Raw genomic sequence first — 13,624 nt, forward strand, 5'->3', positions numbered from 1 at the left:
GGGTGGCTGTTTATGATTGAAGCAGCCTTTTTCAACCGCAGGGAAGCGTCACTGGGTTTACAGAGCCGAGTGAGAGTGTAGAGCTGACAACATTTTTACAGGCCTTGTCTGTCGTTCCCACAGTCCTCAAGCAGAACTTGCATTGTAGTGTCAATCTGAGGGCTGGAATGCGCATGCCTGTGCTCTGGTTCAGTGCGAATGTCTATCCTGTGCTCCAGAGTGTGGGAGTGGGGGTGCATGAGGAGCCAATAGAGGACCCTCGGAATACAGATGCATGAAGAGGATACTTTGGAAATAGAATCTACTAGAATGTACCGACCACCAGACTCCATGAAACCATCAGACTCCAATAGATACTGAAGTCAGGGGTGCCAAGGGAAAACAACAGCTGATGAGACACCTGTAGAATTAAGATAAGAGAGAGGGAACAAGGGAATATGGGGACGTGGCCTGACCTTGTGTCCACGCCCCCGATAATAGTATATAAGATGTACCCCACAGTTTTCCGGTTTTGCTCGGCAGGGCATACTCGGGCCTTGTGATCTGTAAAGAGAATAAAGCTCCCTGGACTCAACTCTTCTGGACTCCGACTCTAATTTCAGACTCTGAAGAAAGTCTGACTTCTTCTGAGACCTAGAATGTTTAAGATAAAAATGATACAGTTAAGACTAAAGAATTAGGTTGAGAAACAGAATTTGAACCTGATCCAGTCAGAATCTGGTCCGTGACGGGGCAGCAGAAAATCCACGTCAGCATGAGGTGCTTTCAAGACAAAATCACATTGTTTTCCAGTAGAGCTGCATTCAGCTCCTACAAAGCACCTCCAACATTGCTACCTTGGTCACATTTCATTTGTCTGACTGAGCCTTCCAGTGCAATTAATCAACGCATACCATAGATGAAAGCAGTCAGCAGCTCATCTGACGTCTAAATATAAATGGCAGAGAAACAGCATGTACAGAGTGATGACACGTGAGCAGACTGGTCACAAAACCTGTTTGAAGGCCGGTGCTAAACTGACAACGATGTTCCACCCTAAATAAGTTTGAACACTATAAGACTCATCTTCTTTGTCTGGTATCACTTGTCTTGGTGCTAAAGCTCTCAAACAGTTGTTCACGAAAAAAAGAGACCTGCTTCACAACAGAGGAGCGGTGAGACTTCATCTGTGATTGGTGACTCCAGTGTTTGGCTGTTTCACAGGTAGGTGTGTGTTCATGGTTCGTGGGTATCCAGTTCTTCGTCAGTGCAGTAGGAAGGTAGATGTGTGTTACAGGGCTCATTGGACAAATGTCCACAAGCAGTTCACGACTCACCTCTTGACACTGGAAATGTCTTTACTGACCTTCCTTTGAAACATGCCGGTTCTATCTGGAAGCTGCCCAGTCAAGCAGGATTTATATCAGTCTTTGATTTTTTTCACAGTCCTATAATATTTCCAGGGCCCTCACTCGAGGCACAGATAGCAGGCAAGTATTGATGAAGTCTGCCAAGTTCCAAAGTCCTTCAGCATCTTTTTCGACTGTATTTTTGACCAGCTTCATAACTTCTCTCTGAATGCTTGTTGAATAACAAATTCTTAGCTGTATCGCTGATTGAGCTTTTTCCTGCCTACTTGGAAATCTTCATCATCATTCCTGAAAAAAGTGCCTTCAAGGCAGTTCCCAGCTGGACCAAAAACATACTTCTTCAGTTAATACTTCCTTTGTTAATTTTTGAATGTTTTATTTCTTTTTGTCTGATTGGTGCCTCTCATTTCTCAGAGATGGATTTCATCCAAGTCTCAGTCACAGAACATACTGTACAGGGACAGGGTGTGTTCACACATGAAGAACAGGAAATGAAGGCACGATTAAAACCTGTTTCAGGAGAGGTGACAGTATGTCTGATAGTGTGGGAGCATTGGATCATCTTTCTTTCATAACGTTGATGCCAACCAGAACTGGAATCATGCAGACATCATGTAGCATTTTGTCTGTGGAAAACCTCTGTGAGTATGTTGATTTTCATTTGCTGTTTAGTTGGTGTCTTGGTGTTGGCAGCATAGAATGAGCTGAGGCTGACTGGCATCATTTTGTCCTGAGGAGTAAATAGAGAGGGATAAATTAGGTGGTGCAAGACAGGGAGGCAGAATAGCGTAGTGTAAAGAGCATGCAAGTCGTTAGCAATAAAAACAGTCTGTGAATAAAATCAAATGGTTTTACCCAGTCACACAGATTTAACAAATTCCCTTCCAGTCTGCACATTATTTCATGGAATACCTTTTGCAAAGTCAATATTTTGCCATAATGATGATGAAAGTCTTGAAAATGGGAAAAAAGTCATTGTTTTCAAGCATAGCTGTGCTGTCTAATTTCCACGGTGACCTGCACATTTACTTTCGAAATTTCTTTCCCAGAAGTGGAAAACTTTGGCCTGACAAACTGAATAGGAATAATTGTCTGGGGACCATCAATATCCATTAAAACATCCAATTGCTATGATTTGTGACTTGGTGTTTAATAGACTGAAAAACTGTCTGACCAAAATTATCATTGTTAGGTTGCTTGAAATCACTGTAGAGGTGAAAAGAAACAGACGTGTGTGTGCACATATGGGAATTTGTCTTATTATTATATTTGTGTAAGGTTTTCAGCCACGCTGGCAGCATGGCTCTGTGGATGGATATGTCAGTCAGTCCTCCACTTTCTAACTACTTTCTTTCTTTCAGTATAGAAAAGCAGCCAGTCTGAGTTATTGTAGCCTCGGAGACTGTAGAGTAATACAGGAGATAGAAACACAACACATGAAAGATGGTACTATGCTCGTAGTTGCGTAGCCTCAGATCGTGAAGATTTCAGATAATCTGACCAAGTCACATTCGAAACAACCGGACACATTACACCAACAACATGAGAAACGTCTCATTCAGGCTTTGATACCAGATCAGTCATGTTAACATTTTGTGTCATTAGAACAACAAAGGCATCTAATGCAATGATGAGTGCAGGTTTTTACTTTGAATCAGCCTGATTTTGATGATGGGTTTTCATCTCAGTCAATATCCATTGCTGTTTGCTCTCCAGTTTGTGGAAATGCAAAGGCAAAGGCAGTAAGACAATTAGGTCAGAGTAACAGTTGTATTCATTGATGTGCTTTTGAAAACAACAAAGCTAGAACGGGCTTTCCACTTCATCAAACAGAATAAAAAAACAACATTAAAATATGGAAAGTATTGTTTGCAGTATAAGACAAAGGTAAGGAATAGGAATTAGGATCAAAGAAGCACCATTCTTAATGTCTTTGGTGAACAATTAATGACTGTAGATGTCAGAGCAGCATTTAGTGTTGACCTCTGCGATATAAAGTGACGATCTCTGTCTACTGATTCTTCATTATTTCATTGAATGACACAATAATGATTTTTCTGACCTTGAAAGTGTCAGTAGAGTTTGTCTTTGCATGTGCTGTATACGTAGCTCTCATCATAAAGTAAGGGATCTCCATCCAGCAGACCTCACACACTCTGCAGCTGACCTCAAATGTTTAAGAGGTGACTTGTGGTATAGAAGGGGGTCTAGACTGAAATTCACATACTGACACCCCAGAGACTATTGAAAATGTCCATCCCACTTTTCTTGGAGATGACTGAAATACTTCAAAATAAACTACACCTCTGTAGTTTAGCTGAAAGTAAATCTGAAGTCACATGAAAAAGCTGTGTGCCATGTTTTAACAAGTGTTTCTGATTTCCAGGAGGCTCTGCTGGAGATGGGGGAGCATGTAAGAAAATAAGACAAATGATGACCTGACGATTAAAGACTATGATGAATGGACACATCAAGACACACCATCTCCTCTGGATGAAGCATTGAAAGAATCATTTTCCTGATCCTTTTTGTACATGTTTATGGTGCTTCTATGTTTTTTTTACTGTTGGCAAACAAACATGTGTGAAACTCTGGCTCATAAGTGGGTGAAGTTGTTGTCGACTCTCCTGGGGAGGTTTTTTTCAAAAGCCAGAGTGGTTTGCTTCCTGATAGTCTTGACACTGACGCTTCTCATCATGGCTTCCTACAACCTGACATGGGACAAGAAAAGACTTCCCTTCACCACCTCACCCATTCAGGTCAGGCCTGGGGTCGTCCATTCAAACACAGCAGCAGCTAAAGTTTCCTCTCAAAACAATTTAATAGACGTGAAACAGCTGGTGGAGATCATTAACTCCAAACTGGAATACACACCCAGGAAGGTGCCTGATGAAAAAGATGTCATTGAAATGGACTCTCATGTACGTAAGTCTGTGGAAAATGGTGTAATTAATTTTTGCTTCACATCACGAGACCAGCAGTGACAAAAATATGGTGATATGCAAAAGTATGCAAATGGTAATTCACTAGGAGACTGACAAATAACAAACACCTTCCAATCAACCATGCAGTTCGTCATGTCAGTGTCTGACAGAGGTGTTGAATCACTGTAATGGTTTTTTTTACAGGGCTGTTAAGTAAATGTTAGGTTATATGTATTCCTTTGTGTTGCTCAGGCCCTTCTTACTGCTATATGCTAATATCCTGCAATTCTCCTGTGTTTGGTGCATGTTCTCATCATACTTTTCAATGTGATCCCACATAATTTTGCCATGTTTATGGCATAAAGCAAGAAGAGCTCTGACACGTACACTGAAAATCAGTTACAGTGTTACAGTCATTAAGTTGAATCACAATTAGTGTCATGTGTCAGTGTTAGACATATGGATATCTAAGTTTTCAAAGCAAAATAATGCAATTTGCAGCAACTAACAGTGGCCTCATACTGAAGGTGATGATCAGTTGCAAAGCTGCAAAATCATGTCATGTGGCCCTAAATTATGGATGTTTTGATTAATTTGCAGCCACTTGTATACAATGTAAATTATTTGAATTCAAGGTGAAAATAGCTGCTGTTGTCTGAGAAAAACCAAAGGGGGACAAGAATGGAAACATAATATCCTTTTCCAAATCATGATTTAACAAAGGGACTACTCTCTATTTTATAGTATTTCTGTTATTTTGTCCACCCTCTGTCATGTCTAATATTGTTTTGTTCCTCTCTGCAGTTGTTCTCTGTAATTCCTCGTCATTTCCTGCCCGGTGTCAAGAGCCCTTGCTGGTATAAGGAGATCTCCAGTGAACGCAGCACTGATCCATACAGGAATAACCACTATTGTCGTAGCTCACCAACCAGAAAGACTTTATGTGACAAAATGAGGCCAAACTTTCACAAGCACTTACAACACAGAGACGGCAAACTGTTTCGTTTGCGCTGCTTGCCGTACTTCTACATTATTGGCCAACCAAAGTGTGGCACAACTGATCTGTACTCCAGGCTGCGAATGCATCCAGAGGTCCAGTCCAGCATCATAAAGGAACCACACTGGTGGACCAGGAAACGCTTGGGTAAGTCATCAGGAGAGGGACACTGTTTCTAAATGTTTTGATGAAAAGTTTGTGAGCTGATGGATTGAAAGAGGCTATAACTGAGGTTTGAATTCATCAAAAAGTGTCACACCGCGGTGAGGTCTGTCTCGTCATGGGGTTTTTTTGTCTTGTAATTTCCTGTTTTATTTTGAAGGTCTAACTCTCCTCTCGTTTCAGAGCACTTGCCCTTCCTCATGTGTCCCGTGTGTCCGCCCTGATTACCCATTGTTTCCACCTGTTCCTGATTACCCTCCACGTGTTAAATAGTCTGCGTCTCCCTTGTCTTGTGCCAGTGTGTCTTTGTCCGTTGGCGATTCACCCGAGCCTGTCTTCCCCGTTCGTCCTTGCCACAGTCTTTGTTACGTAAGCTTGAGAATAACAGCACAGTGTTTACTTTCAGTGGGTGTTGTACTGTGCTGCCCTCCTGAGACCTCATGGTGTCAGTGAATCTGGATTAAATATATTTCACTGTTCATTTTACTATTCAATCAGCAGACAGTCAAGGTATACTATGCAGGGTTTTACTAAAAGCAACGAAGAGACTCAAAATAACCTCTCACAATCATCACTTGTCACTCACTAAAATTGTGTGGCAGTGTATCTGCAGAGACTTTCTTGAACTACATACAACTAGATGAATTTGCAACATGAATCTCTGACTCAGAATTCACAATGAAAATGAAATCAAGAGCACAATAAATTTCAGTGTATCAGTATGCAAATGTCCAGTTGTTGAGATAAATTGCTCGCCTGCAAGTTCAACCTGATTTAGGGTTTATACAACCCAAGAAATGCATTTTCTGGTGAAGAAGTGTATAAAAGAGTATATACTGAGTGATATTTCGGTGTACTTCTGCGTGCAGGTTTTCAGCGTTTCAAAGATGGCTTCTCAAACATTTTTCCTGTGGAAGATTACCTGGATCTGTTTGAGGTGACTGCCCAACACATCCAAGAAAAAATGAATAGAAACTCATCCAGAGACCACCACACAACCCAGTTCGTAACAGGTGAACACATGTGAAAGTGTTGGTGTGTGGGGGTGGGTATGACTTGGTATTGTTCTTCTCAAACGACTTAAGTTGTCAATCTTTTTGACTCCCTTTCCTTCCTTCTTTCCCTCATTCTCAGTGGATTTTCCATAAGTGGCTTTGGCCTCAGGAGCACTACAGTGGTGCTCAGATGTGTTTTTTGCTCCTGTCACATTTCTACTCACTGTTGGCTCATTTTTCTCTCTTTTTTTATCTCTGTGGAAACAGAACAATCTTGGCAAGTAGGAAAGAGAACTCAGAAATGTCTTTTGTGTCGCACAACACAGACAAGATGGTAAAATCATAAAAAAAGAGAAAAGAACGCAAGTTGTAGTGCTGCATTTTTTTCTAAAAATTGAAAAAAATGAATTCTGTGAGCTTTACCAACATTTAAAAAAATTTGAGGCACCACATGCTATACATGGTGAAATATTTGCCTTTTACAGCCTCTACAAACAATCTCTCCTCATCTCCACCTCCTTCAGTTCAGTCGACTTTGAGCTGAATTGCTGTCACTTGACTGTCTGTCTCAGTATAACCATTCAAGGCTTCTCAGTTGCCCTGAGGAGTGCCGAATTTAATGTTTTTACAGGATGTGGTGAGTAAAAACACTTTTTTTGGGCCAAATTTTAAATGAGACATGTTGAATAAAGTGATCTTGATGAATTATCACCATTTTAATGTTAGATTTGGTTAGTTTTACTGATGAACGCGTCAGTAGAACGTTCATTCAGGAACTGTTGGAAATTTGACAATATGAAGATAATTTCTGTTTTTCTAATTTCTGGCTATGATAAATGTTGTAAGTTTGGCAATAATTTAATGAAAACATGCCTGAAAACGTGGGGTTCAGATGGTTAAAAACTGCTCTGTTTTTCTGTTCAAGTGAAGGTCAGGAGGGCATAATGTTCCTAGACGAGGAGAGTGTTTGCAACATATCATGCATGTTTTAGTAAAACTCAACTTTACACTCAGCTTTAACTCTACATTATTATGCCTGAGTTTGTGCACTATTCCCTGCATTTTAAAGGTCCAGTGTGGAGGGTTTTGTTAACCCGATTCCTTAGTTGGAAGCCCGAGAACAAGCGGAAGACATCTTCAGATCACAGATATAGGATTTATTTAGGTCACATGTAAAGTAAGGTAGCACTGGACTCAGAGTGACAGAGCTCCTCGCAGGGGAGCTCTGTCAGAAGGAGCCCCGATTTCTGGATGTGGTTCACAGTTATCTTCTTGGGCTGGTACTGCCCCGTACAGAGGTTGGACCCGCACGGACCGAGTCTCATTGGCCAGTTATCTCTGACATGAACAGGCCAGCCACTGTTCACGGGAACTTACTGAAAAGTGATATAAAAGATGAGTGAATGTTGAGTCATTGTGTCATTGAGGCGTGTATCTATTGCAACAAACCTAACATGACAGATTACAGAGGCCTGCTTATCAAACTAAACTGTGACATTGTTGATTAAATGAGAACATCCAGTAAATATCATGAGTTCAGTGAAAAAGTGCAAATCTAAAGTGAACAAAGTTCAATGATAACAGTTTAGTAGCATCTAGCAGGGAGGATGCAGATTGCAACCAAATGAATACTTTTGCCTCCCTGTCCTGCTACGTTAAAAGTTACAGGCCCTGTAGCTCTGATTATTCAATGACATTTCTGCCAGTAGATCCCTCTAACTCCTACACACTGTTGTTACAGAAGGTGGCACTGAGATGATCAGTGTCTTGACATTTGAAGCCAGTCCATCCACTATGTGGGACAACAGACCCCGGAAGGAGACAGAACCCAGTTTTCTGACCCAGGACTTCATCCACACACTGCAGCCTGGTGCCAAAATCATTATCACCCTTAGAGATCCAGTAGAGAGGTACTGTGGAGAAATGCATCCACCCATCTGCCTGAAAAGACACAGATTTGACTCGCTTTGCTTTTGTTTCTAAGGGGTTTCACGGATTTCTTTTAATTAATATCTCCTATTATATGTCCAACAAAATGTCCTTCCATAGTTCCAAGTGGCTTACACCTCTGTTTCTCTCTGTTCCCAGGCTTTATTCTGACTACCTGTTTTTTAGGAGGGACAAAGAGTCAGTAAAGGACTTCCATCAGAGGGCCATGAAGTCTGTACAGTTGTTTCAGTCCTGTCTGTCTCAGTGGTCGCTTCGTGCATGCGCCTACAATAGAAGCCTCTTCAGCTCCAAGCCTGTGAGATGAAATTAAATGTTCTCACTTTTAACTGTTTGAATATCAATATAAATAAGAATAATTACAACTTTTACACCTATATTTAATCATACACAACGACAAACACCTAATTTCCTCTCTGGGAATTTGCACCTGTCCTACAAGTGGTTGTAAATGAATATTTCTGCACTGTTGTGCGTCTTGTTCTGTGCAGGGACAAACATGACCAACTAGGTGCCCAATGTCACCTCAGACCCTTCAGCATATTTTCCATCAGGCAGTGCTCCCACAGGACTGAGCCGAGTTCTGAGCTCTGTCGGTTGTCACCTCTATTCTCAACATGGAGATGACAGCACTGTTATCCTGAGAGATTCAGGACAGTAAAACGTGACAATCAGCTGGACCTGAAACCATTGAGAACTAAGACAGAATCTGTCTCAAATCTAACAAAAATCATTCAGTGAACCATTATATTGTTTCTGTTTACTCTTCTGCTCTGGATGAGATGAAGATGAAGCTCTGCTTGAGAATAACAGCACGTGTTTAGTTTCAGTTGGTGTTGTACTGTGCTGCCCTCCTGAGGCCTCATGGTGTCAGTGAATCTGGATTAAATATATTTCACTGTTCATTTTACCATTCAATCAGAAGACAGTCAAGGTATACTATGCAGGGTTTTACTAAAAGCAACGAAGAGACTCAAAATAACCTCTCACAATCATCACTTGTGACTCACTAAAAGTGTGTGGCAGTGTATCTGCAGAGACCCTGCCCTCTGCCTGTATTTTCTTGTTTTGTTCTCATTTTGCTGTTATCAGGTCATCTTTTGGCTGCAACCTTTGGGCAGTGGGTGTGTAGCCCCCAGCCAATAAACAGGTGGTGACAAGGGCGACGCTGTGATCTGTGTTGTCTGTTTCAGATGTTTGGTAGGCTGCCCTCAATTCTCCTGTCTGGACACAAAAACAAGTAGCTAATGTTGCTGTCGGCTTGTTGACTGCTGTCTGTTACCTGGCACATTATTAGACATTTTAATTACGATATTTTCATGCCACCTAAGTGAGAAAATATTTGCAATACCTCCTCATTCAAATTCCTGCAGGTAGTCAGGTACACCGCTCTCGACTTGCTGCCTTATGTCCATTATTCTGTGGCAGCTGTGGTTGTGGGCGAGCAGAAGGGGGTGTGTACTTCTGGTGGTGGTGAGCTGTGGAAGAGGGGCCAAGTTTGAATGTTTACAATCAGAATCCTGCACAGTATGCCTTTAAACAATGACTTCATGAAGTACTCAGACCTTAAAGTCACAAAACTGTCATTGTTGTTACAGCTACAAATTCACTGGTCTGACCTGCAGCATGCTGAAACATCCCTGCACATCAAACAGTGTTTTTATACCAGTCATGAGCCGACAGTTTGTTTCTGTGTGTATGAGTTCTGAAGTTCTTGCACCTGTTCACTACACACTGAACAATGTTTTCATTGATTGATTCACCTGCAATTTGGAGACAAATATTTTGGTCTGTTGTGTAGTTGTTGCTTCGAAAGCTCACATATCAAAGTGTTGATTGCAGAGCCCACTGTATGACTGTAACAGTGTCTGTTGTGTCATGATCCATGTTTTTTGTTGAAGAATCTCCTTTTGTGTTGTCAGTCTGTTTTGTCACGTCCTGTTTTATTTTGAAGGTTTATGTTATGTTTCTTCTTTTGCTTTACTTCCTGTGTTTTCCCGCCTTTGTTATTGTCTGATTGGTTTCACCTGTGTGTCATTAGTTGTCTTCCCTTGTGTATTTAAGCCTGTGTCTTCCCTTCAGTCTTTGTCAGGTTGTTGTGTGAGAATCCTTGCCATTGCCCTATGCCACTACGTGGGTGTTTTTCCATGTGTTGTCTTTGTTCTTGTCTATGCCACGTTCCTTGTGTATGTTTCCCTAGTCTTGCCACGAATCATGGACATGTTCTTCCTATGTGTTTCTTGTGATCTTGGTCTTTAGACACGCCGCGTTTCTAGTAAGTGTTTATTCAGTGTTTCCCTGTTTTGTCTTTGTTCCCTGTCTTCTGCCCATCTACCCTTGTGAGTGTTATTCATAGTCTCTTGAGTTTTGCATTTTGGTTACCTTAAATTTGTTAATTTGAACCAGCTCCCCCTCGTGTCTGCGTTTGGGTTCTACCCTTGTTTCCCTAAGAGCCTACCTCCCTGACATGATGTTGTTGTTGGGAAAATGATGGTTAAAGACTGAGGCTAATAGAACAAAACCAAAAATGTGTCCAGGTATTCTGCATTGAATATTTCACTTTATTGGTGGACAATTTAAACATTGAAAACTTAACCAGCTTTATCCCTTTGGATTTCCATACATTGTTTAAGTTATTTTGTCCAACACCTGTACGTCTGCTGTTTACTTTGACAAAATATTCTCACCTCAGGACATTTGTAATGTTGACTTGAATTTTTTTTTTTGCCACAGCTGAGGCTACATGTGGGGTTGTACGTTGTCTTCTTACTGGACTGGCTGACAGTTTTCCATCGGGACCAGATTCTAGTTCTACGACTGGAGGATTATGCAGCCGACAAGAGAGCGACATTACAGAAAGCTTTTGATTTTCTGGGTCTAAGTAAGCATCCAAAAAGCTACAGCAACATACAATTTCTACATTAAAATCTTTACAATATCAGGCTAAAACAGCGAATGTCTTCCTGGCTGCGTCCTGTATTCATCTGGTTGTTTCTGCCTCAAGTCTTGACTTTTGTATTGAACTGGACTCCCACCTCCCCTCCTCCCTGCAGGTCCTCTGTCAGTGGAGCTGGAGGAAGAAGTGATGAAACAGCGTGTGGCAAACAGCCGGGGGGTGAAGGACAAGAAAGTAGGTCCTATGCTTCCAGCCACCAGAGACCTCCTCAGGGAATTTCACCAGCCCTTCAACCGTAAACTGGCCAGTGTGTTGGACGACAGCGCCTTCCTGTGGAGTTACCCCTGAAGGGATATGAGTGTGAATGGCTGTGAATGAACACATGAAACCCTTAAAATACACTGTTACATTCCCATAAATGTATTAATCCACACATCTGGATAATGTTTTCATGTTATTATTACTGAGAAGGCTGTGGTGACAATCATGTGGTGATGGTACTATGATCTGACCTTTTATATCGAAAAATATCTCCTGTCCCATTAATTATTAAATAATGACTAACTGAAACTTGCAACCAGAGAAAGTTTGAAATAACAAGATGCATCAGTGAATATACAGTATAGCCAAAGACTTAAGGCTGTGGACAACAATGGATTTCAGACATCAAGGCCACACTTTAATCACAGTGATCACAGTGGCATATAGACTGCGTCTGCAAATCTGTAACTCACTGTATTTTTTCCGTAAAAACTAATAACACACACAGGTTGTAAATATATATTTTATTGCTCTGGGAATTCAAGTTTGTGCTATGTGATTCACTTCCTGTTTTATTTTGGTAGATTTCTGTTCATTCCTGGAGTTCTTGTCAAGTTTCCATCCCTTCCTAATCAGCCTGGTGTGTTGCACCTGTGTCCGACTGTTCACCTGCTCCTCCCTATACATACCCTTTGTCTTTCCCCTTTCCCTCTTGCCAGATAATCTTCTTCACATGTGTGTTGTTATCCAGTGTTTTCACATGATTCCAGTGTTGTTTGTGTATGACCCTTTTTGGATTTTGACTAACCTCACTGCCTTTGCCTTTTAAACGAAACTTTATTTATTCAATATAATTACAAAAAGATGCAAGGCAGAATATACCACAAATACAATAGAAAAATCTATAGAGTTACTAAAGTGCTGAAGGTTCAAAGGCAAAATTTACATGCAGAAAAAAAAACACACAATAATGTTAAGAATACAAATAATAATTGAGTTTGCTGAAGTGCTGAATATTCAATCGTCAGTTATTTCATCTCCAAATTCAGTGTGTGAAGATTTCTCTCAGATCAAAGGTCGAAATATGTGCCATGGCAGGTTCTGTGCTGTATCCAAGGTTTTCCTCCGTCTGAGGTCAGTCAGCACCTGTTTGATGCTCATTACAGCCTGTTGGATGATCATAGAACTTCTGGTTTTCCACAGTCAAGTACATACAATGCCAATGACCAGTTGAAATAATGCCCTTTTCTGGGAAGGCATCTTTTCTTCCAAGAGTCTGTACATGACTGAGTTGTAGTTCAAGTCAAAGACCAGACCGTGGCTTTGCATCGTAGTCCAGACCATCTGAGCTCTGTAACAGTCCATGAGAAGGTGCTGCTGTGTTTCATGTTCATTACAGTAAATAATGGGATTTTTTTTCTGTCACATAACAACTCCATGAGACAACAGCTCGAACGGGGAGTCTGTTCACAGAGATAAGCCAGCGGACATCTCTAATGCTCTCTGAGGAGATTTTATTTTTTAAATTTTCACTTCAGGGCTTTCTGATTCTGCTAAATGTTTATTTAACAGATAATCTCTGTGGGCAGTGATGTGTCCTGATTTATTGGCATGAACGAGGTTCCCTCTGTCATCTGACTGTGATTGTTAATAAATATTACAGAACTTAACACACAATTGAAACATTCACCCGATTTAAAATGAAAGAAATTTCTATATTAAAGGTCTGTTTTTCTTTTTATTTATACCACAGTGCCGTCTGTTGATTTTAGTAGCTCTTCATTTATTTCTCGAATGGAAATTATTCATTTGGCAGCAATAATCCATTGCGAGCTCTTGTTTCACTGCAGTCTCATATTTAAGGACTAGCAACAGGGATTACAGCATCATTATGCCACCTGGTTGAATGTTTCTCTTAGGTGTTTGCCATCATGATGTTGTGGAGCTACTCCTTCCTCCAACAACCCAACCCAATTAGGAGTGAGTGGTTCCAAGATATCTGGGGTCCGTTTCACAAAGCAGGTTCAACAAACTCTGAGTGTAACCCTGAACTCTGAGTTGATCTACTCTGAGATAGGAAACTCTGAGTTTTC

At 41.0% G+C, this 13,624-nt stretch overlaps 1 protein-coding gene across 2 annotated transcripts; it reads left to right on the forward strand.

Annotated features, from left to right (window-relative positions):
* The first annotated feature begins 1,869 nt into the window (after positions 1-1,869).
* On the forward strand, positions 1,870-13,401 carry LOC121613576 (carbohydrate sulfotransferase 15-like). 2 transcript variants are annotated; one of them, XM_041947039.1, is made up of 8 exons: positions 1,870-1,990; positions 3,736-4,270; positions 5,078-5,417; positions 6,302-6,445; positions 8,169-8,337; positions 8,516-8,672; positions 11,108-11,255; positions 11,428-13,401. In XM_041947039.1, exons 2-8 carry the CDS (start codon positions 3,884-3,886, stop codon positions 11,616-11,618), a joined length of 1,536 nt encoding a protein of 511 aa, XP_041802973.1. In that variant the 5' UTR covers positions 1,870-1,990; positions 3,736-3,883; the 3' UTR covers positions 11,619-13,401. The 2 variants fall into 2 exon arrangements, with proteins under 2 accessions (XP_041802973.1, XP_041802974.1); XM_041947040.1 differs by having other exon boundaries at positions 1,905-1,994.
* The last annotated feature ends 223 nt before the right edge of the window (positions 13,402-13,624 follow it).

The sequence above is a fragment of the Chelmon rostratus genome, chromosome 11 (assembly GCF_017976325.1).
Source record: "Chelmon rostratus isolate fCheRos1 chromosome 11, fCheRos1.pri, whole genome shotgun sequence".
NCBI classification, from domain to species: Eukaryota; Metazoa; Chordata; class Actinopteri; order Chaetodontiformes; family Chaetodontidae; genus Chelmon; species Chelmon rostratus.

What these genes read in the sequence shown, in the direction of transcription:
- LOC121613576 (XM_041947039.1), top strand. Translation starts at nt 3,884, where the DNA reads ATGTTTATGGTGCTTCTATGTTTTTTTTACTGTTGGCAAACAAACATG. An exon ending in GTGGACCAGGAAACGCTTGG is followed by an intron (nt 5,418 to 6,301) that starts GTAAGTCATCAG and finishes TTCTGCGTGCAG; the next exon opens with GTTTTCAGCGTTTCAAAGAT. An exon ending in GCCTCTTCAGCTCCAAGCCT is followed by an intron (nt 8,673 to 11,107) that starts GTGAGATGAAAT and finishes TTTTTGCCACAG; the next exon opens with CTGAGGCTACATGTGGGGTT.